The 24376-nt window shown below is 43.1% G+C and overlaps 1 protein-coding gene across 3 annotated transcripts in view; it reads right to left on the bottom strand.

Moving 5' to 3' along the window:
• LOC106561064 (protein inscuteable homolog) overlaps positions 1 to 24376 on the bottom strand; it is a 98648-nt gene that overhangs the window by 26790 nt on the left and 47482 nt on the right. For 2 of the 3 annotated variants that reach the window (XM_014124676.2, XM_014124675.2), the window contains 5 exons: positions 21112 to 21368; positions 5422 to 5770; positions 4242 to 4294; positions 3998 to 4121; positions 3060 to 3173 (listed from right to left, as the gene is read on the bottom strand). In XM_014124676.2, the coding sequence (XP_013980151.2) occupies positions 3060 to 3173; positions 3998 to 4121; positions 4242 to 4294; positions 5422 to 5770; positions 21112 to 21350 (879 nt within the window). In that variant the 5' untranslated portion in view covers positions 21351 to 21368. Of the gene's footprint in view, positions 1 to 3059; positions 3174 to 3997; positions 4122 to 4241; positions 4295 to 5421; positions 5771 to 6086; positions 6181 to 21111; positions 21369 to 24376 lie in introns of those variants that run through there. The other variant, XM_014124679.2, reaches the window with a different exon arrangement.

Here is a 24376-nt window from a genome sequence, read left to right on the forward strand (position 1 = left end):
GAACACAGCCTCTGTCCTTACATGGTGTGTCTTAGTAATGGATCTGAAAACTCCCCATGTTAAATGTTTCTGAACTCCGTGGGAACTCCCGCATGGTTTGAACAGGACTCACGTGACGATTGCGTGCTACAATTATAACTAGATTATGCTTTTACACCCCAGCTTTTTATTTGTTTCAAACGGCTGCAGGAGAGCCAAGATGTAGATTTGTGGAATCTGCAGACATGGCCGACATTTAGATCCATATACTGTACATAATCACAGAAGGTGAACAGCAAGCTAGTGAACTCCCATTAAATCATGACGTGGTCTTACTTCTTCTTCCTGTAGCCCTCCAATGTACAGTACCAGTCAAAAGTTTGGACACAGCTATTCATTTAAGGGTTTTCCTTTATTTTTAAAATGTTCTACATTGTAGAATAATAGTGAAGACATCAAGACTATGAAATAACACATATGGAATCATGTAGTAATCAAAATATATTTTATATTTGAGATTTTTCAAAGTAGCCGACCTTTGCCTTGATGACAGCTTTGCACACTCTTGGCATTCTCTCAACCAGCTTCACCTGAAATAATGTTCCAATAGTCTTGAAGGAGTTCCCACATATGCTGAGCACTTGTTGGCTGCTTTTCCTTCACTCTGCGGTCCAACTCATCCCAAACCATCTCACTCCATCACTCTTCTTCTTGGTCAAATAGCCCTTACACAGCCTAGAGTTGTGTTGGGTCATTGTCCCGTTGAAAAACAAATGATAGTCCCACTAAGCCCAAACCAGGTGGGATGGCGTATCGCTGTAGAATGTTGTGGTAGCCATGCTGGTTAAGTGTGCCTTGAATTCTAAATAAATCACAGACATTGTCACCAGCAAAGCACCCCCACATCATCACACCTCTTCCTCCATGCTTCACGGTGGGAACCAAACATGTGGAGATCATCTGTTCACCTACACTGCGTCTCACCAAGACACAGCAATTCGACCATGAAGGCCTGATTCACGCAGTCTCCTCTGAACAGTTGATGTTGAGATATGTCTGTTATTTGGCTGGTAACTAATGAACTTATCCTCTGCAGCAGAGGTAACTCTGGGTCTTCCTTTCCTGTGCGTTCCTCATGAGACCCAGTTTCATCATAGCGCTTGATGATTTTTGCGACTGCACTTGAAGAAACTTTAAAAGTTCTTGAAATGTTCAGGATTGACTGACCTTCATGTCTTAACGTAATGATGGACTGTCATTTCTCTTTGCTTATTTAAGCTGTATTTTACGAAATATGGCTATCTTCTGTATACAACTCCTACCTTGTCACAACACAACTGATTGGCTCAAACGCATGAAGAAGGAAAGAAATTCCACAAACTAACTTTTAACAAGTCACACCTGATAATTGAAATGAATTCCAGGTGACTACCTCATGAAGTTGGTAGAGAGAATGCCAAGAGGGTGCAAAGCTGTCATCAAGGCCAAGAGTATCTACTTTGAAGAAATGGAAATATAAAATATATTTCGATTTGTTTAACACTTTTCTGGTTACTACATTATTCCATCTGTGTTATTTCATAGGCTTGATGTCTTCACTATTATTCTTTAATGTAGAAAAATGTACAAATAAAGAAAAACCCTGGAATGACTAGATGTGTCCAAACTTTTGACTGGTACTGTATATGCACCAAAACGCAGCTCTGTCTATTCTCCTCATGCTAAATCAAATGTCTTTCTTTCATGGCTCAATTCATATTTAGGCTATGGACAATACTCATGCGTGAGTCTGGCAAGGAAGCAGGGTGTGCATTGAACATGAGTGAGCACTGCCTGTATATACTGTGCAGAATGAGCAGACCTAGAATACATAGTGGTTGGTGGGAGGATTTAAACACCGGTGATTGAAACACCAACAGACAATTAATTATACAGTAACATACTCCGGGCTAAAAACAGACTCTCCAACAAACAGGCTAGGCTTCGCACACACCCTCATCTCATGGAGTCAAGTTAGCACACTGGACACCTGATTGGGTTCCAGTACATTCATCGGACCTGCTGCATCGAGCTTCTCATCTCGCCACTGCCAGACTTTATCGCAGTCCGTTATGCAGCACATCGTAGACTAAAAGCACATCTATCAACAGTTCCAGGAAGTAGGGGCACGGAGAGGGGTGGAAATAGATGGCAAATGGCAGATATTCAACAGCAAAAAGAAGGGGGATGTCAGCGCTACCAAAGCACAAAGATGACAGAGGAGCTTGGCTATCCACCCGAGAGACAAAGGCTTAAGAAAGAAAGCAGAGTAATAAATTCAGATGCCAACAGATGTTTTGTGCTCCGTATTCATTAGCCCCATTGGCAGCCATGATTTCTTAACCAGCCCTCTGAGGGTTCTCAGAATGGAGAGAGAGATGCTGCATGGGGGAAGGTAGAGCGGAGTGATAGGTAATACAGAGGCGGGGAGGCTGTGTGATCAATGCCCAGTCCTAATGGTAACTGACAGTATTGATCTCATCTGGCAACAAGGGAGGTGTGTGTGTATGAGTGTGGGGGGGGGGGATTCTTATCAAGAGCATCCTGGAAGCGTCTGGTTGGCTAATGGCCACATGGACATAGTGTCTGGCCTGTCCCCTCTTATCTCCTGGAGCAAATTACTCTTTAGCTATAGAGCTTATTATGGTGGGTGGGTGCCCAATCCCAAATCAATCCCTAGCCCCTTTACGATCTGCAAGGAAGAGTGAACAGGCCCAGGGATCTGTTTGGGATTGGGCCAAGGGTTCATGTGGAAGGATGGGGAAGTTGATGGCAGAGAGAGGTGGGACTGCGTTAACATGGGGATGTAGCAGGGCCATGTTCATTTGGCACCAAACAGAAGAAAACAGACTGAGACAGGGAGGAACTACTTGCACTTGTCCAATAAGAAACGCTCAATTTCTGTTGCATAATGTTTTTTGGGGGGGGGGGATCTGTTGCGTGTCCTAATGAAAATGACCTAGACCATCATCCCCTCACATAATGGTCCTCCTGTGTGTATGCAGACACAAGGGTGGGTCTGTCTGAGGGGTGTGTCTCACCTTGGCGATGATTCTGCAGAGCTGCGGGCCGTCCTGGGTGAGGGAAAGCAGGTTGCTGATGGCACTGCCGATGGTGTACACACTGTCTGATGACTCAATCTGCCTGATCAGGATCTGGAGAGGACCCCGGGACCGACACACACACACACACACACACACACACACACACACACACACACACGAAAGTCGCTGAGATTGACATCTCTTTTCAGCAAGGGAAGCAGCAAGTGAAATTTCAATGAAAGGAGGAAGTTTTGGAAGATCAATATTAGCACTAATTAATGACTGTATTGTGGATAGCACTGTGGTTAAGTTTATATGCAATATTATATACAACAAACTCAGCGTCATTTCATTATCTGAATACAGGTTTCATTTTCTTTTGAACTCAGTACGCAATTCCTTATTACCAGTTCATACTCCACACTATTGTGATCATTGAAATAGAGGCGAAAGTCTAAACCAGCGATGCAGGAATGATGTAATCCCATATTATAGTGGCGGCTATATTAGACTTGGTAAATGTTTACCTTAGTATTCACCCTTCCTGAACTGTTCTGATTTGTTTTTTAGTCTCTATAACAATACATCAGGGAGAATAACGGGCTAGCCAGGAATGGGTCTGATTGTGGAGTGTGTGTGTAAGTGGCTATCAACCACATCAAGAATGAGTAAGGCATGAACACATCATTGTCCGTTTCTGTCCGTCAATGGTACAACTCAAGTCAACTATTCTCTGACGATTTTGCCCATCAAAAGTTGACAGTTTCTGGGTTTTTTTTGTCGGACAGTCATCATCCGTTGTCATTCATCAGGCAACGGATGACTTCTATTGAGAAAGCATTGGCTCCATTCAAAATTCTAGGAATCTAAATCCCAGTGTGCCAATGGCCTAAGTAGGTCAAAAGAGAATTCTGGGTGTAGTCAAAGCCTCATACCTGGATCTCATTGGCCAGGGCCATGTCAATCATGTGGCTGAACGAATCGCTGACATCAGTGAGGATCTCGTGAATGGCCTCCCTCATGGACTTCAGGAAGAATTCATCCTCGGTATGAAGGCATCTGTAGAAGAGAGGGCAATGGTTTGGATAAACCTTGAACATAAACACGTGTTTAGCTACTGTGTTCAAATGTGTATGACAATATTCAGAGGTCATTAAGAGTTTTGTATGAATGTTTTACCTCTCTGTTATGGTGGTCAGCTCCATGCACTTCTCAAGCAAAGACTTCTCATACTGCACTCAAAAAGGAGAGGCACATTTCAAGTTACAATAAGACAAAACACACATTAGACACAGACAGTAGAACACCCACACACAGACAGTAAAACACCCACACACAGACAGTAAAACACCCACACACAGACAGTAAAACACCCACACACAGACAGTAAACACCCACACACAGACAGTAAAACACCCACACACAGACAGTAAAACACCCACACACAGACAGTAAAACACCCACACACAGACAGTAAAACACCCACACACAGACAGTAAAACACCCACACGCAGACAGTAAAACACCCACACGCAGACAGTAAAACACCCACATGCACACAGGCAAACACACACAGACAGTAGAAAACCCACACGCACACACAGACAGTACATACATACACACACAAAGCAGAAGCTAATGCAATTCTCCAGTCGCGGCGGATGATCAGGCCGTAACAGAAGCGGAACCTTCACATCATTTTAAAATGGATGAAGTGAGTGTACTCCGGATCATACGGTGCAAGTGTGATTCCACTCGACGGGAAACCTGCATGAACTGCTTTAGGGAAAGGGCCATCCGTGGCGGCTAATTTGTGTCTTCAGCAGCCTGTCCAAGATGGAACCAGACGGGTGGCTCTCAGAGACTCATTTTAATATCATTTTTGTCTGAATTTTGCTCTGGGCATGAATAGCGTATGGGACCTATAATAGGGACTATTTACATGCGGCAAATGTACAAGAGAGTATTCCGGAAGTCTTTATTCATTTGTCCCTCTAGTGTTACTGACTAAGAGCCAAACAAATGCAAATACAGTAGAATCACACAGTCAGAAGATTACTGGAAGCGCGTAGTTATGATTCAACAGCACTCCTTTGGTGTTAAACAAGTGAGTGTAGGAAGTAGCTAAACTCCTTTAAAAAAAAGCCGGTTCTCATCCCCCCCAGAAGAAGGCCACCCACTGGGCACACACTGGTTGAATCAATGTTGTTTCCACGTCATTTCAATTAAATTAAATTGAACCAACGTGGAATAGACAATGGGCAGTGCCACAACACTAAACCTTCTCCCTAGAGTTTTAGACCACCCCTCCAACCTCCACTTGCTCAACCAGCCCAGTCCACCCTTCCTCCATCCTCACCTTCTGCATCTCTGCGGGGGTGTTGCGAGCGGCGCTATACTCATGCACCAGCGAGCGCACGTGGCAGTTTGCCCGGACGGCGGTGCTGTGGACCCGCTGCCAGCGGCCCTTCTCCAGCCGCTGGAACATCTTGCCCAGCTCGGTGCTGACCACCAGCGCCCGCCGCAGCAGCGTCTGCAGGTTGTTGCGGGCCACGTGGTCCCCTGTGGCCACGATGAGTTCGCCCTGGGTGTCCTCCTCCACGCCGATGGGCTTGGCCTGCAGCACGCACATGCACTCCACCTCCGTCATGTGACGCAGGTCCTCCATCCAGCGCTGCACCGAGTCCACCTGGAGCGAGTGCATCCTGCTGCACGCACACACGTACATACAGGCACACACAAACACACACAGGTAATGTGAGTATAGACCAGTGGTCACCAACCTTTTCTGAGTCAAGATCACTTTGAGTCAAAATGCAAGTCGAGATTTACCTCTTAGATTTTTTTTTTTATATGACTTAAAAAAATGTAAGCCTATGCAACATTAACCAATTAAAAACTGTTCTGTGTCAATGAGGTTTGTGTAGTAGGCTATAGGCCCAATACATTATCACTGCATATTGACTATGCTTGAATTGCCCTGCCAATGTTGTTCTTCTCTGACCATTTAGAAATGATATTTACCAAATGTAGGTATATGATCACACTGGTAACAGATCATTTGTTATATTTCTTGTGTAGCACAGCTAAGTGAGCATAATAATTGGCTTTTTTTATGGACTGATGGCCTGCATCTGATGGTCAGTCTGAGGGGAGGAGTAGCGTTGAGGCTGCCTCTCACCCGATGTGCCGTGCCTCCGCCCTCCTTCCCTCCACTGAGAAAAGGGGGCGCGGTCTTCCAGCTGATAACGAAATTGAAGTTGCTCTGCCTCACGCACCAAGTCATGTTGTTACTCCTATGACCAGAGAAAGTGAAATATTCCTTGCTATTAAAAAAGGCACACGCCGCGAATAATAACAATGTAAGCTTATCGGAACACTTTGCTGTACTCATTCATTGCAGCTGCAGTGCTGGTTGTAGCGTGTGAAAGTAGTGAGAACGCGTATTTTATGGTTTATAAAGATGTTGAACAAAGTGTTGAAAGTGCTGAGTAAGAACTTGAAGTTACACATAAAAACAGCAGCTCTTTGGTGTATTCGTTGTGTATCTCTCTAGTCATAGCTTTACATGTTTTGAAATCTCACAGTATCAACTTTGCTGTGCGTTCAAGGGTTCTTTTTACAGTCTGTGGCTCGAGGAAACTGTGCAGACACAGTGATCTGAGCTATGTGATTGGCCAGCGGTAGGCCTTTAGGTGCATTTGATTTGCTCCCTGGGCCTGCCGGGTAGGTGGAGTTCCACCTCCAGACACATGAAATGGTTTGAAATGGGAACATTTTGTTTTCCCGGCGCTAGGGCTGCTGAATCAAGTGCACCTACCTCCAACAGCACTAAACAAATACAAAAAAAATTGGCTTTATTGGGTTTTTTACAAAAACGTTTGGTGATCGACTTGGAATGCCTTGGTTGGTGACCAGTGGTTTAGAGCATGCATATCTACTTTGGGTAGTCATGACAGAGATAGTATCACATATTCGTAACTTGTCCCAATATTGCTACTCCAATGAAACAAGCATACTCGGATCTCCTCACACAGGTACGGGCCGAGACGGTTCAAATCTAGGTGTGTTTTTGTTTTCAAAACTTTAGCCTAACCATAACCTTAACCACTCGCTAGCATGCCTAAACCTAACCTTTCCCTAACATGCCTAAACTTAACCTGGTGCGCTAGCATTTACGGATAAAAAAAAAGAGGAGGCTGTTACGAATCGGAATCAGACAATTTTTATGTTTCTTGCGAGACCAAGTTGATTCTTCCATATCCATACAAAACATATAGTCTTGATTGCTCATGAAATGAGATCTCGTCAGTGCTGCTCTAGCCTTTAGTTGATATCCCCAAGAGCAGCCAAGTTTTCAGATCAAATACCCAGGGATCTCAGAATCAATAGTGTGGGAGTGAGGTCAAATACCCACCAATAACTGGTGGTGTTAGGACTCGTTAGTCAAACCTATTATTTCACCTCGGTGGAGAGACTGCGTTATCCACTGGGTCGAACAGACCAAACACTTCCCACTGGGCACACACTGGTCGAATCGATGAAATTACGTTGAACCAATGTGGAATAGACGTTGAATTGACGTCTGTGCCCAGTGGGTTCTTTCTCTCCAGGCTTATTGAACCTAATGAACGTGGGCTTACTGGAGGCTTCCAGAGGGGTTTCTCCGGATGAGTGAAATCAACCCAGCGTTAAGGAGGCTGAGAGGTTGATCGCTACAACACCCTCCTCTGCTTTGAGTAAACATAGGGGTGGAGGTTCACCAATCTATATTCTACGCCAAGCTTTCCCAAACTCGGGTCCTCAGCTTGATGATGAGTTCATTGAATCAGCTGTCTAGTGCTAGGGCAAAAACCAAAACGAGGTCCTCAGGACTGAGTTTAGGAAATGCTGTTCTACACCAAACTCAGACTATCTGGCATTCATGGTAAATACTGAGTCAATGAGTTAATCTGGATATTGCATCAGGATTAGGGTTGCAAAGGGAGGGTATATTACTGGAAACTTTCGAAGCTTACGTATATTTCAAGGATTTTATGTAATCTATCACAACACATCTATAGTGGCCCTTTTGGGTACTTCAGATTTTCACAAGTGTCTAATTATCTCTGGCCCTCTGTGGCCTTATCACATGGATTATATTTAGAACAATGTTTTACAGCTTTGTCATTCAATTTTTTTTTTTATGTTGAAATCATCTTATTTAATTATTTTATATATTCATATATGTGATGAGGCTCAAACAAAAGTCATTCGCTGCCAAGATTATAATAAATTGTTCCAAGTAGAAGTTTGCGACACTAATTCCAAAAATAGTCAAGGTAAAAATATATCCACAGGGAAAAGCACATGCAGGATATCAAAGTTATATGCTTAGTATTTTTGATTTATTTAGAGCCAGCACATAAACACCCAAGACCAAGTCAAAATGTTGGGTGTAATATATAATGCCATAGTTCACGTCAAACTCCTTCCACGGAGGGCCGAGAGTCCGCGGGGCTTTCGCTCCATCCTTGTACTTGATTGATGAATTAAGGTCACTAATTAGTAAGGCACTCCCCTCACCAGGTTGTCTAGGTCTTAATTGAAAGGAAAAAAAATCAAATCCACATACACTCAGCCCTCCGTGGAATGAGTTTGACACCCATGCCATAGTTGATTAGATGCTTTAATAATTTATACTTGAATAACGTTTTAAAAATGTATCCATATAGTATTTTATATCTGTGTCCATATTGTCCATGAGTTTCTAGTAGATAGTCCATATGGTTCAAGAGAAAATAGCCTAATTAATGAAACAAGTTAAGAGAGTGCCATAGATTTTCTTTTAATTACCAAAATTACTGAAGATTCGGTAACTTTGGTAAACTACCGGAAGCTTGGCATCTCTAATAATACCCCAATCTCATTGGGTGATTGGGTGCTAAAAGGAAGCGTCATTATGTGCGAACTTTAAACAAACCAAAAATCCAATTTGAATAGTCAAAGCCTGCCTTTGAGACAAATTTAGCTCTGAATCACTGTAGGACCATGGTGATGATGGATGATGATGATGCATGTCTGGCATTGTCTGGTATCATGAATTTTATTGACCCATAGGAACAAACATTGCCTTTATTCTGTCTTTCCGCACGTATCGAGTTTCAGCTTTTTACACAGAGCTGGGTAAACATTGTCGTGCCATTGAGAAGGCACGTTTCCAATCGAGAGTATTTTCAATATCAGTCACTATTGAGTGTGTCTGTTTACTAAAGAAAACCATCCATTTGTTTTATGAGGTCAGCAGTGGTGTGGTATCTGATTTCACCAAACTATTGTCTGAGGCAGACTGAAATGAGTCATCCAATGACACATAATTGAATATATCCCCTTTTGGAATATAGCTATTAGAATATCTACAGTTTGATTGAGTTAACGGTTAAAATAACTATACTCAACTATGAACAAGTGTCATGTTTTCATTATCACTACAGAATTCCAACTTTGTTGGAAATACAAGTGTAGGCATTCTCCCTTTTTCTAAATGTTTCTCTCTTTTTCTCTCTCTCTCTCACACACACACACACACACACACACACACACACACACACACACACACACACAAACAAAAAAAAACAAATCAAATCCTAACTCTACTCTTGAACTTCGGGAATCGACATCGTCCTCCGCCCTGTCACTCGTCTCCTCGGTGCGGTGACGTGGGGATGCATTATGGGAAGCTGTAGGCAGAGATTTCCGACATCATCCATAATGATGAGGTTCACCGGTTCAAATATCTATCCCACAAACCCACTCACTTTGGAGAGGAGATATGCTCTCATTTGCTTCCTAATGAAGAGGGGTGCTACTCTCAAGGTCAAAGGTCACACTCTCAAAAGGTATCATGTGATTGATTTCATCAGTTGGGAGTGACATGACGAAAATAGGCCTAGCTCTTGAGGAAAAGAGGAGCAGCTCTAACTCTCTCAACTCAAGAGCTGGGCCTTTTTTTCCTCGGCTGCACCTTGTCTCTCGGACATACAAAAGTGAAAAATAAAATGTTTCCTTTGAAGGCCCAGATAGAGCTGCTGATGCCGATAGTGTCCCTAGCCAATTAGCCCAGGAGAGCTGTGTGTGTGTGTCCACATTCTAATGGTTTGATGGTGCACCCACCTTCATGCTGCAGAGACACGACACAGCCATGGTTGCTGAAAACTGCAACCCACCAGGTCACCCCAGCAATCAGACGGGCAGCACTTCTGCAGCCCACCTGGACCCCCCTCTCAACAGAGTGGACGCTAATTAGTAATGTGTCACGGGTGACGGGGAGATTGGAAGGGTCAGGGGATTTAATTGCCTGCCATTTGTTTCACAAGCCCTGCAGAGATGCCCGAGCAACATTTTACCAGGTGAACATGACTCAATGGTGTATAAAAAAAATGAAAACAGGAAAATGACCACGTTTGGATTTCTCCCGCAATATCATGCCATGCTTACATCTAATGCTGGCAATGATCATCTTAAAAGTTTACTGACAGAAATAGCTGTTTTCATTAAACACTATGAGGGACATTTTCTATCTGTAGAAGGTCCTCTCAACATGACCATAACATTTGAAATAAATCACTGAATCTAAAATGGATTGGAATAGAAAAGCTGGTGATTGTGTCACATGCAACACATTTTCCAGCTGATGTATTTAAATCTTCATTTAAATAATTGCCACCTTCTAACATTGTAAAAAAAAATACGTAAAAAATATAATAATTCACGCTACAATATTGTGATTATCATCGTGATCTGAAGCGAGTTATTCTAAGGTTCAGTCAGAAAATGCACAGTCTGGGAATTTGCTTTTAAAACCTACTTGGGGCACACAGACACAGTACAAGTCCAGATCATTTCGGAATTTAAAAAACTAGAGGTTCCAGAATTACATGAATGTATACACACAAAACCTCCAGTAAAATGACCCTACCTCCGCTGAAGCAAATCATAGTAATAATAGGTTTGTTTTCCAAAAGGGAGTGAAAAAGCCCACTCCAGTTTTGCGGGAGATGACAAATATTTACATAGGGGGCCAGGGATGGGGTCGGCCGTGCCAGCGGCTGTGTTATCACAGACCGGGGACTGTGAAGATGAGGCGTCTCTCTCCGCCTCTGGAGGCTGGGGGACAAGGGAGAGTCGTTTACACAGTGGTTGGAGTGTAAACACACTCGAGGCGCAGTGACAGAAATACAGAGACAGAGAGATGGGGCCCCGGTGTCAGCCGGCTTCCGGAGCCTGGAAAACTATGGTCTGAGATACATGGAGACATGATGTATGTTAGTGGGATTGGGCAGTGAAGAGGTGGGGTTATGTTACAGCCTGAATTTAAAATTGATTAAATTGAGATTTTGTGTCACTGGCCTACACACAATACCCCATCATTTTAAAGTGGAATTATGTTTTTAGTTAATGAAAAAATGAAAAGCTGAAATGTATTCAACCCCTTTGTTATGGCAAGCCTAAATAAATTCAGGAGTAAAGATGTGCTCAACAACTCACATAATATGTTGCAAGGACTCTGTGTGCAATAATAGTGTTTAACATGATTTCTTAATGACTACCTCATCTCTGTACCCCACACATACAATTATCTGTAAGGTCCCTCAGTCAAGCAGTGAATTTTAAAAACTGATTCAACCACAAAGACCAGGGAGGTTTTCCAATGCCTCACAAAGAAGGGCACCTATTGGTAGATGGAAAAAACATATCCCTTTGAGCATGGTGAGGTAATTAATTACACTATGGATAGGGTATCAATACACCCAGTCTCTGCAAAGATATAGGCTTCCTTCCTAACTCAATTGCCGGAGAGGAAGGAAACCACTCAGGGATTTCACCATGAGGCTAATGGTGACATTAAAACAGTTACAGAGTTTAATGGCTGTGATAGGAGAAAACTGAGGATGGATCAACAACATTGTAGTTACTCCACAATACTTAACAATACTTAAATGACAAAGTGAAAAGAAGGAAGCCTGTACAGAATAAATATATTGCAAAACATGCATCCTATTTGCAATGAGGCACTAAAGTAAAATTGCAAAAAAAATGGCAAAGAAATGCAGATTCCAACATGTATTGACTCAGGTGTGTGAATACTTATGTATATTTATGAGATATTCCTATATTTAATTTTCAATAAATGTGCAAACATTTCTAAAAACATGTTTTCACTTTATCATTATGGGGTATTGTGTGTAGATGGGTGGGAAAGAAATCAATTTAATCTATTTTGATGCAGGCTGTAACACAACAAAATGTGGAATAAGTCAAGAAGTATGAATACTTTCTGAAGGCACTGTACATAAACATTAAATTGTTTAACAGTTAAATCATTTAAATGTGCATTTTATGGAGAATTATCAGTGCTACTTTGAAAATGACATTCTTAAATGCTAAATTGAAATGTTAAAATGAGAAATACATTTTAGGGCCCTCAAAAGGCTAGGACCGGCCCTGTCTGTGTGTGTGTGGCAATGCCCTTTATGAGCCTCTGAGAATGATGTCACAGAGCATAGTACCGGCTAATAGGGCCCAAATGAATCGTGGATAGTAAATAAGCTCCATCATTCCTCCCTGGTTCCATTTGCGATATAATTGATGTTAATGTGTGAAGCACACGTCCATTGCGTCTGACAACACAATCACAACATACTGTACATTAGAGTAGCGCCGTTAAGACACACAAAGCCAAAAAAATGAATAGTCTCTCATAGACCATTTCACAGTAGGGTAGGCTGTGACTAAGCTTTATTCCTAATCTTTATGACTGTGATAGACGCAAATAACAGTGTAATATTATATAATTCTGATTCTGCACACAGAGCATGTCTCGGCACAATGTGCTGAAGAGAAAAGAAAATTGGAGAATTGTATTTCGCACAATGAATTGCGGAGGTGGAAAGGAACTAGTAGTTATAAATAGAGGACAGCAGTCATTCCCAGTGTAGTTTGTAGGTGGAGTATGCTATCTAGGGCCCCAGTAAGCAAAATTACGTTGACGACAGGTGCATTTTAGGTGCTGAATTAAAAGGTGAACATATGCATTTTCCAGATGTCGAAAATACGTATTTCCCAAATGTTGAAAATACATATTTTCCATACGTTGAAATCAGGTGCATTTTAGGTGCTGAATGAAAGGTGAAAATATGTATTTTCCGGACATCAAAAATACATCTTTAAATATGAATTTTTCGGTTATTGATTCTATGGCCAAATTTCAACAGCACACACATTCTCAATGAAGTAAGAATTATATAACAAAAATAAATAAATCAAGTCTCTTAAAATGTAACCCGTTTCAGGAAACGAGGTGTATGTTGCGGGTCGCTGCTTCACACAAGAGACATTTAAACGTATTTTTTTTTTTTTAATCAAAATGCGTTTTTTTGGGCAGAAATGCCTTCTGGAACATCTGAACTTTCATGTGCCTTAATAACAAACTTGTATGCCATCTGTAAATATGAATAAAATTGTTAAATTATGAGCCTAGTTGGTTTAGCTACAGAAAAAGTGAGCAACCTTCCCGCTAGCATTGATTGGCTGAGATAATGAGTGGGCTGGACATGCCGAGAGAGGAATTTGTATTGGTCTGCCATATAGCACACTTCTGTCTATTTGAGCTGGTTAGTATGTGTAGGTAATCCTGTCTAACGCTGCTTTTAAATTGCTTAGTAGAGCTGCATAAGTGTTGCTCTCCTCTTTCTGGAGGACCGAGTTTTAAAATCAGTGAAATTAGAGTATGATAGCTAAAACACTTGTCTCCGGATTATATCTTCAAACTAAGGGCAACTATGGCATCCGTGACAGGAAGAAGCGTCCAACCATGATGTATATGGGTAAGATAGTCTAGCTTGCTACATTTACAGATATTACACATTTCTAATTTTGACGTAGTCTTTTCCTTTCAAGTTAAAGTGTACTGTTAGCTAGCTAGCTAACATTAGCTGGCTTGCAGGCTAACTTTACGTGTATGATCTTATTATTTATATCTCAGAGCCATTTGCTTGGCTAGATATAGCCTAATGTTAGCTAGCTAACATTGAACCTGGTTGGTAGTAATGTCATGAGTTGGGATTATGGTTCATTGTTTAGCTAGCTAGCTACATGTCTAAACAAAAGACTCCACTATGCAAGTAACCATTTCAGTGTGTTCGTATATTCAGTCTGGCCATCTACTCCGATTTCAGAGCACTCTCGTCTGAGTGTGCCAGAGCGCAGAATAACTAATGAATGAATGAACGTCCATTGAATATGGCCGGTGTCAGTAAACTTCAGCAAAAAAGCTTAATGAAATTGTTGCCAGCAGCACAGTTACAGTCACCAACGCTCTGGGTAACATGAAAACAGCCTAACCAGCTCTGCTAGGGGGAGTAAAATGGTCAGAATGGGATGTTCTCTCATTTGTGTCTGGAAGTAGCTAGCAAGCTAGTGAATGTTAGCCAGTTAGCTTGGGTGCTTGACTGCCATTTCACAATGCTTGGATCAACCCTACTCTTGTCCAGAGCATCCAGTGTGCGCTCCGAGAGCGAAATGCTCTCAATTTACAAACGGACAATCTGACAACACAGTTGCAGTCACCAACGCTCTTGATAACATAAAAACAGTCTAACCAGCTCTGCTAGGACGAGTAATGTTCAGTGAGATGTTCTCTCATTTGTGTCTGGAAGTAGCTAGCAAGTTAGTCAGTTAGCTTGGGTGCTTGACTGCTGCTGTTAGTACAGAACGATTGGATCAACCCTTAAAGAGATGGGTGGGGCTAACGCTTAAGAGGGTGTGAACAATACTGAATGGGTGTAGACAAAGAAGAGCTCTCCAGTTGGTACCAAAATATTCAAAGACCATTTTCTCAAAAGTGAGGTTACAAGTTTATCAACTTTCAAAGCAGAATTACTTTCCCATTGTTCTTCAAATCCAGTGTATGATATACCATTTTGTAGATTTGTGTCTCTGCTTTTATCCAATGTAAAAAACATAATTTCAAATTTTGCTACATAAGACTGAATCAAGGCGGTCAGTCACATAGTATGTGCTTCCAACTGTCAGTGATGATATTCAATGCATTCCAATTTACAGAATAAACCAACAGACCACATCAACTACAATAACATTCTCAGTAACGGTTACAAATAAGTCAAATTTTGGACGATACGGACCAGCTCCAAATCTGAACGAATGATAGATGTCTAGGCCATGTTTCACAAGTTTGAACATCACATTACAATACGGCACAGATTAGTACAGTAAAGCACAGTAGAGCACAGTATGGTACAGGAGAGTCAAGTTTTATTCAGTAGAGTACAGTACGGTACTATACAGAATAGTTTAATTCAGTGGAGAAGAGCACACTACAGTACAGTAGAGTTTAATTAAGTAGAGTACAGTAAAGTTTAGTTAAGTAGAGTACAGTAGAGTGCATTAGAGTAAAGTAGGACACAGTACACTATACTTTACTGTGCTCTACTGTATTGTACTGCACTGTACTCTACTGTACTATACTCTACTTTTATTTAATGTTCAGTGTACCGTAATGAGAGGTACTGTGCTGTCCAAACTTGAAATATAGATGTCTATGTATGATAGGTTCAGATTTGGTCCAGACTGGACCAAATCTGAACCAATTACAGACCTCTATGTTTGGGCTAAATCAAGTCCAGACCGGACCAAATCTGAACCAATTACAGACCTCTATGTTTGGGCTAAATCAAGTCCAGACCGGACCAAATCTGAACCAAACACACAAAAAAGACGTCACCGCCGGAAAATGCTTAATGGGGCTGCTCTTTGGGATAGTGTAGCCTACTAGCCTTCCTCTTGATAGCGAACCTACAAAATGTTCAATGCATATAACAAGGAATATACAGTATAACACCAGCCACGTCAATAATTGAACCATTCTCCTTATGTTTGAGATGTTAACTATCTCTCACCACTCTGCATAAAGTGTCAGATTTCTCCAAAATGGAATCCTTAAAATTGGCAAAGCGGGTTCTTCTTTCAGTTTCCTCGCTGAAAGCAGTGCTTCTTGGCAATCGTCACAAGCTTAACTTGCGCTGAGGCCCATATACGGTAACCGGGATGCATCAGTGTCTCGGGACAACCCGTCAGATGCAGAGAGAGGTCAACCTCTAGTGATGGAGACCAACCAACCGGGGCTGAGGCTAAACTTTTTTCGCTGAGGGAATTCATCATCATCGCACAGCGAGTCAGTGTTTTGAGAGCGAAATAAAGCATTGCCCAGTGCTAGCATAGCATTAGCATGTTGCTAGCATTCTCTCTGGTGTGACTTGACGCTCTGTTTGTGTGTCACGCAATTGCATCACAGAGACAAACATCCAGGCACGGAGAGATAAACACGTTCAACTTTCAACGCCAATGCTACGCTATTTATAGTTACAACTATGTGTATATAACTATATTTTGGTGCTTGGGTGCTTCGTCGATAAGCGCTGTATGGTAAACAGACAAGTAAAGCCCAGCGGTGTTGGGAAGGCCACCTGTCTTCGATCAAGCGCAGCGCGAGTTATCGGGCAGGAGGAACTCGCATTGCAAGCACCATGCTCTATGGGAGCCACATGGGACTACACCAGACAATCACCAATTGTGAAACCTCCACCTGGTACGTTACAGTAACTCAGTGATGCATTGGGCTGTGTAAATCTTCAAATGTCTTTGGAGACTGAATTCACTTCATAAGCGGCTAGTTTGGCTGTGCTGTGTGAATGCATAACAACTGAATCACATCCGGGGCAGAAAAGGTATGGCAATTGGAAGGTTCCAACCCCAAGTAAGGACAATTGATGGGAGCCAGAGACAAACGCTCTTAGACTTCTCAGCAAAAGATTTCTACTTAGGTCTCCAATAAGAAAAGCTCTATTGTAGCTTGTGAACCCACATGTGCTTCAATGTCTGGTTTGCATGAATGGCACCATATAATGTCTGGCACCGCATATGAATATTATTCAGATACCACAAGAGAACCACATTCAGACAGTCTGGGGGAAAATGTAGGCTGAATGAGCTGTGAGATTTTGAAGAGCAGGTCGTTGAGGCTTTGGAGAAGCAGAGGAAACGGAAACAAGGAGACTCTTGTCCCACACAAAGAAATAAACATGTATACAAATGTAGTAAGCAAGAATGCTTATTGGGTTCTGAACATTAAATACACATGAATGGAAAATCGTGCACTACATTGGCAGGTAGCCCAGTGGTTAGAGCATTGGGCCAGTAATCAAAAGGTTGATGGATTGAATCCCGAAGCTGACAAGGTAAAAATCTGTCGTTCTGCCCATGAACAAGGCAGTTAACCCACTGTTCCCCGGTAGGCCATCATTGTAAATAAGAATTTGTTCTTAACTGACTTGCCTAGTTAAATAAAGGTTCAATTTGAAAAATGTCATTACATTTGGCAAACAGTCTTTGCCACAATAGCAGTGCTTGAGCTGGGAGATTCCATATGAATACAAAGAATGTCTAGTCTTTCCTGTTTATGATAGCATTGCAGAGTGGAATTGACAGAAAGGTATGAGTGATAAGGGAAGGGATGAAGAAACCACTTGGGTGACACTTTATTTGGATATTCCATCTGTAGATGCTCTACAGACTATCAGTAACATTTCAACTAACTATCTACTAACCCTAGCCCTAACCTTAACCCTTATCCTAACCCTAAACTAAACCCTTACCCTAACCCTTTCTTTAAACCTAACACTAAGTATAACCTTAGCAACAATTGATTATCCATAGATACACGATACATATACAAAAGTATGTGGACACCCTTCAAATGATTGGCAGGTGTATAAAATCGAGCACACAGCCATGCAATCTCCATAGACAAACATTGGCAGTTGAATGGCCTTACTGATGAGCTCAGTGACTTTCAACGTGGCACCGTCACCTTTCCAACAAGTCAGTTTGTCAAATTTCTGCCCTGCTAGAGCTTCCCGGTCAACTGTAAGTGCTGTTATTGTGAAGTTGAAATGCCTAGGAGTAACAACAGCTCAGCCGTGAAGTGGTCGGCCACACAAGCTCACAGAACGGGACCGCCGAGTGCTGAAGAGCGTACAAATTAGCTGTCCTCGGTTGCAACACTCACTACCGACTTCCAAGCTGCCTCTGGAAACAACATCAGCATAATAATTGTTTGATGGGAGCTTCATTAAATGGGTTTCCATGGCAAAGCAGTCGCACACAAGCGTAAGATCACCATGCGCAATGCCAAGCGTCGGCTGGAGTGGTGTAAAGCTCGCCGCCATTGGACTCTGGAGCAGTGGAAATGCTTTCTTTGGAGTGATGAATCACGCTTCACCATCTGGCAATCCAACGGACGAATCTGGGTTTGGTGTCTGGGTTTGATGCCAGGAGAACCCTACCTGCCCCAATGCATAGCACCAACTGTAAAGTTTGGTGGAGAAGGAATAATGGTCTGGGGCTGTTTTTTCATGGTTCGGGCTAGGCCCAGTGAAGGGAAATCTTAATGCTACAGCATACAATGACATTCTAGACGATTCTGTGCTTCCAACTTTGTAACAACAGTTTGGGGAAGGCCCTTTCCTGTTTCAGCATGACAATGCTCCCGTGCACAAAGCGAGGTCCATACAGAAATGTTTTTTTTTAAATCGGTGTGGATGAACTGAACTGGCATGCACAAAGCCCTGAACTCAACCTCATCGAACACCTTTGGGATGAATTGGAATGCTGACTGCGAGCCAGGCCTAATCGCCCAACATCAGTGCATGTCCCCGCAGCAATGTTTCAACATCTAGTGGAAAGCCTTCCCAGAAGAGTGGAGGCTATTAAGCAGCAAAGGGGGGACCAACTCCATAGTCCATGATTTTGGAATGAGATGTTCGACGAGCAGGTCCCCACATACTTTTGATCATGTAGTGTAGTTTGTTGATAGATGCTCTACAGATGGTCATACTAACCAACTTTATCTCGGTGCAGAGCCGAATATACCTACCCACTGTCTAAATAGTCAGGTAAACAATACTTTCCTGTGGATATTTTGTCAAAACTTTAGAGCAGCTGAAGGATAAACCGCACAGACAAGCGCTAGAGTATGTTCAAAGGTCATTTTACTTAACATTCTGGCTTGTAAGGAACATTTACACAATTTTGCACACAAATGTTTCAGGCTGTATTAGGGTTGCAAAGGGAGGGTATAACTGGAAACTTTCAAAGTGTGCTTTTCACTTTGGATATATTTTTACATTGACTCTTTTTAGAATTAGCACCGCAAACATCTACTTGGAGCAATTTATTATAATCTTGCCTGCAAGGACTTTTGTTTGAGCCTTATCACATGTCAAATATTAAATAATAAAATAAGATGATTATAATGTAAAAAATTGAATGACAAAGCTGTAAAACATTATCCTAATTATAAACCATCAATTTAGTGAATACCATTGGTGTTTAATATGAAGGTTTCAGCATGAAATTAAAAAAATGTACACACTAATTTATTTTACTTGTTTGTTGTCAATGTTTTGGCGTCGTACTGGTGGCAGTTGTAAAGAAAACGTCAATAGTTGGAAGACTTGCAGAGTAAATTGAAAATAATAGTTCATTAGATGCTTTTTTCATTAATTAGGCAATTTTCTCTTGAACCATATGGTCTATCTACTATAAACTCATGGACAATATGAATACTATTTATGAATTTGAAAAAAAGTTAGTTATTCAAGTATCAATTATTAAAGTTACGATAGATTGCCATAGATTTTCCTTTAATTACCAAAATTACTGAAGATTACGGTAACTTTGGTAAACTACTGGTAGCTTTGCAACCCTAGGGTGTATATACCAATTAATTAGCCTGCTGTGCTTTCATGATTGAGGTTGTCGCATACACTCCTCCTGAAGTAGCACATGGGATAAAAATGCCCTGCCCTAGACTAAGAGACGGTGATTGGGATCTGGGGTATGAGGCAGACATCTGACTTCCAGATGTTTCCATCAGCGCAAAGCAGACTGACAGCTCTAAAGTGCAGTCCAGGAATGGGCTCCATATTCTCACTTCACACACACACACACACACACACACACACGCACGCACGCACGCACGCACGCACACACACACACACAGACACACAGACACACACACACAGTAGGCCTATGCACGCAAGCACACATAACATCATCTGTAAAAGAGCACACACGCACATCTGGCTGATTATGAAACTGCTGGTATCCTGGCTGCAGTGCATGACATGGCCTCTTTCAGGCTTGAACCTGAGGCAGAAGGTAACCAACCAAACAGTTTGCATGCAGGAGTAGTGTCCTCTGTTTTCTTATAGGGTTTATTTCAGTGTATGTCTATGTAGATGCAGATGTTTTTGCAATATCTGCAAATGTGTATGTTCTTTTTTTATTCCTATGTGTATGTGATTCATGTGTATGCGATTCATTTGAATCTGATTGAAAAGTAAGTGTGTGAGAGCACGTCTCATGTGCATTCCTGACTGTCTCTATGTGAGTGCCATATGTTGGAATCTTCAGTATACGAAACAGCACAGTGCATTTGAATGTATTTGCGTACATGGAGGGATACGTCTATTCCTAGACTGTGTGTGTGTGTGTGTGTGTGTGTGTGTGTGTGTGTGTGTGTGTGTGTGTGTGTGTGTGGTGTGTGCTCAGAGACACACCCCACCCTAATAGCGTCAGGGCGGTGATGCATTCACCCTCAAACCCAGGCAAAGACTGCATAATGACACCATATAGCCAATGTATTTTTAGACCCATTTACAGATCTGAATCTGAAGTTATTTTATTACCAGTATTACTACTATTAGTAGCAACAGTGTACACAACATTATTGTGTAGACTATACGTGTGTGTTATTGTGTGTGTGTTTGTATTTGTGTACGCATGCATAGGTCCTTGCATTCTTGAATGTGTGCACAGCTGTGTGTGTGTTGGTGTGTGTCTCATGAGACTGATGCGAGACTGACAGTTCCGTAGATACAGACAAAGCTTATTATGTCATATGTGCACCATGCGAGTCGTGTGCACTTACCTCATTGGAGATGATGAAACAGAGCTACTGTGTCTGGAGCTCTGAGGAGTGGCCATTCTGGAGCTCTGTGGACTAGCCATTCTGGAGCTCTGAGGACTAGCCATTCTGGAGCTCTGAGGACTAGCCATTCTGGAGCTCTGAGGACTAGCCATTCTGGAGCTCTGAGGACTAGCCATTCTGGAGCTCTGAGGAGTGGCCATTCTGGAGCTCTGAGGACTAGCCATTCTATCTGTGTCCATACCACTTCAGCACAGCACCTGCAATAAACAACATTCAATTATTATTAGACAAACCAAAGTCACACATTGCTATTTCCTATCAATTTCACCATATAGTAATGTAGAGTAAGTAATACACAATTTATTGCATCACGTATCCACTTGAACACAATTTGATACTTTATTAGAATCCTAAATCGAACATTTTAAAAGAAGGACCTGAACACTTTACATAATCATACACAGACAGATGCACACACGCGCTGACGCACACACACATACACACACTGCCTCTTTGGCTGTGTAGTTTCCACGGCACCGTATCCACTACAATCTCTCCTTATTGATCTGCATTCAAGCCTACTATTCTTTTTTTACCAGAGTAATTCAATTATCAATAAAGCCCCCGTTTTAAATAGCTATAGGCCCCGGTGTGCCAGTGGAATAATATTTCTTATCTTCTAATTTATTGGCTGGCTGCCAGCCAGTAACTCTCCACTTTGAACCCAAGCAAAGGAGCTGAAGTTCTTAAGTGCCTGCAAATTTTGTTCTGCATTTTTATTGATGTATCCCATATAGATTAGTCAATTTTTAAAACCCGCCATGGCATGAGGGGGGGCCGGTCCCATATTATAATCCATTTAGTTAATGGCATCCTGCTGTGGAATGATTACAGAGTTCATGTTTACTGTAGGACTATGATTAGCACATAGCTACATATGAGACTCATATGAGATAGTCAACTTCTCTGACCCAGTGACTTGGAACAGGTTTGGCCACCGTGATTTGGCTTATTAAATGATGAGTGTTGTTGAATCAATAGATGTGAATAACCCCTTATATACCACTTATTTCATTCCCATCAGTCACAAATTAACATACACAGCTCCTCTGGTACTCTTTAACGTGTGTGAAATGGCAAACAGAAATGTTTTGCATAAGTGTGTCCAATTTGAATAAGGGCTGTTGAACAGTTGTTGCCATTATGCTGCTCAGTGGCAGAGCCCCACCTGTTTGGATGTTATTTTGGCATTAATACGTGTCACATATCAGTTTGCGTAAACTATCAAAATAAAGAAAGTCGCACACTCCATGTATAAACTCCCAGCAATTGAATGGGTATTTACCAACGTTTCGGCATCACCGTTAGTCAGCACCTCCACACAAACTATTTTTTCTGGGTGTGTGCCAGTGTCACGTTCGTGTGTATAGACGGACCAAGGCGCAGCGTGAGTAGCGTTCCTCATCTTTATTATAAAGTGAAACTTAGCAAAATACAAAACAAACAATAAATGAATAAACGAACCGTGACTACAGAGATGCTACGTGCACTAACTCAAAACAATATTCCATAACCCACAGGTGGAAAAAAATGCTACTTAAGTATGATCCCCAATTAGAGATAACAATAGCCAGCTGCCTCTAATTGGGAATCATACCAAACACCCAAACATAGAAAAACTAAACTAGAACCCCACATAGAAAATAATAACTACAAAAAACCCCAGTCACGCCCTGACTTACTCTACCATAGAAAATAAGAGCTCTCTATGGTCAGGATGTGACAGTACGGACTCCGACCGCAAAACCTGAAACAAAAAGGGAGGGTTAGGGGGGGGTGTCTAGTGTCGGTGGCGGCTCTGGTGCAGGGCAAAGTACCCGCTCATCCCGCAGATCCACCAGCATCGGGGCGGCTCTGGTGCGGGACGAAGAACCCGCTCATCCCACGGATCTGCCAGCTTTGATGGCGGCTCTGGTGCGGGCCGATGAACCCGCTCATCCTGCTGGACCCAGGCTGAACACTGTGCCTGGACTGGGCACCAACGCAGAAGAAGACTCTGGCCTTGGAGCTGGACTGGACGCCGTGCTTAGACTGGGCATCGGCACAGGGGAAGGCTCCGGCCATGGAGCGGGACTGGATGCTGTGCCTGGACTGGGCACTAACGCGTTCCAGACCGTGGACCGTCATTGGACGTTCCGGACCGTGGACCGTCGTTGGAGGTTCCGGACCGTGGACCGTCATTGGAGGTTCCATGGACTGGGAACTGTCGCCGGAAGCTCTGGACTGGGAACTGTCGCTGGAAGCTCTGGACTTGGAACTGTCGCCGGAAGCTCTGGCCTGGGAACTGTCGCCGGAAGCTCTGGCCTGGGAACTGTCGCCGGAAGCTCTGGCCTGGGAACTGTCGCCGGGAGCTCTGGACTGGGAACTGTCGCCGGGAGCTCTGGACTGGGTACTGTCGCCGGAAGCTCTGGACTGGGAACTGTCGCCGGAAGCTCTGGACTGGGTACTGTCGCCGGAAGCTCTGGCCTGGGAACTGTCGCCGGAAGCTCTGGACTTGGAACTGTCGCCAGAAGCTCTGGACTGGGAACTGTCGCCGGAAGCTCTGGACTGGGTACTGTCGCCGGAAGCTCTGGATTGTGAAGGCGCACTGGAGGCCTGGTGCGTGGAGCCGGGACAGGTGGCACCAGACTGGTGACACGCACTTCAGGGCGAGTGCGGGGAGCAGGCACAGGATGTACCTGACTGGGGACACGCACTTCAGGGAGAGTGCGAGGAGCAGGCACAGGATGTACCTGACTGGGAAGGCGCACTTGAGGGAGAGTGCGAGGAGCAGCCACAGGACGTACCGGACTGGGAAGGCGCACTTGAGGAAGAGTGCGAGGAGCAGGCACAGGACGTACTGAACTGGGAACACGCACTTCAGGGAGAGTGCGAGGAACAGGCACAGGACGTACCGGACTGGGAACACACACTTCAGGGAGAGTGCGAGGAACAGGCACAGAATGCACCTGACTGGGAAGGCGCACTTGAGGGAGAGTGCGAGGAGAAGGCACAGGACGTACCGGGCTGTGGAGACGTACTGGAGACCTGGTGCGTATAGCCGGCATCAATTGTACCGGAACTTTAACACACTTCGCACGGCAAGTGCGAGGAGCTGGCACAGGACGTACTGGGCTGTGAAGGCGCACTGGTGACCTGGTGTGTATAGCCGGCCTCAATTGTACCGGAACTTTAACAAACTTCTCAGGATGAGTACGGGGAGCTG

Source organism: Salmo salar, chromosome ssa10, assembly GCF_905237065.1.
Source record: "Salmo salar chromosome ssa10, Ssal_v3.1, whole genome shotgun sequence".
NCBI classification, from domain to species: Eukaryota; Metazoa; Chordata; class Actinopteri; order Salmoniformes; family Salmonidae; genus Salmo; species Salmo salar.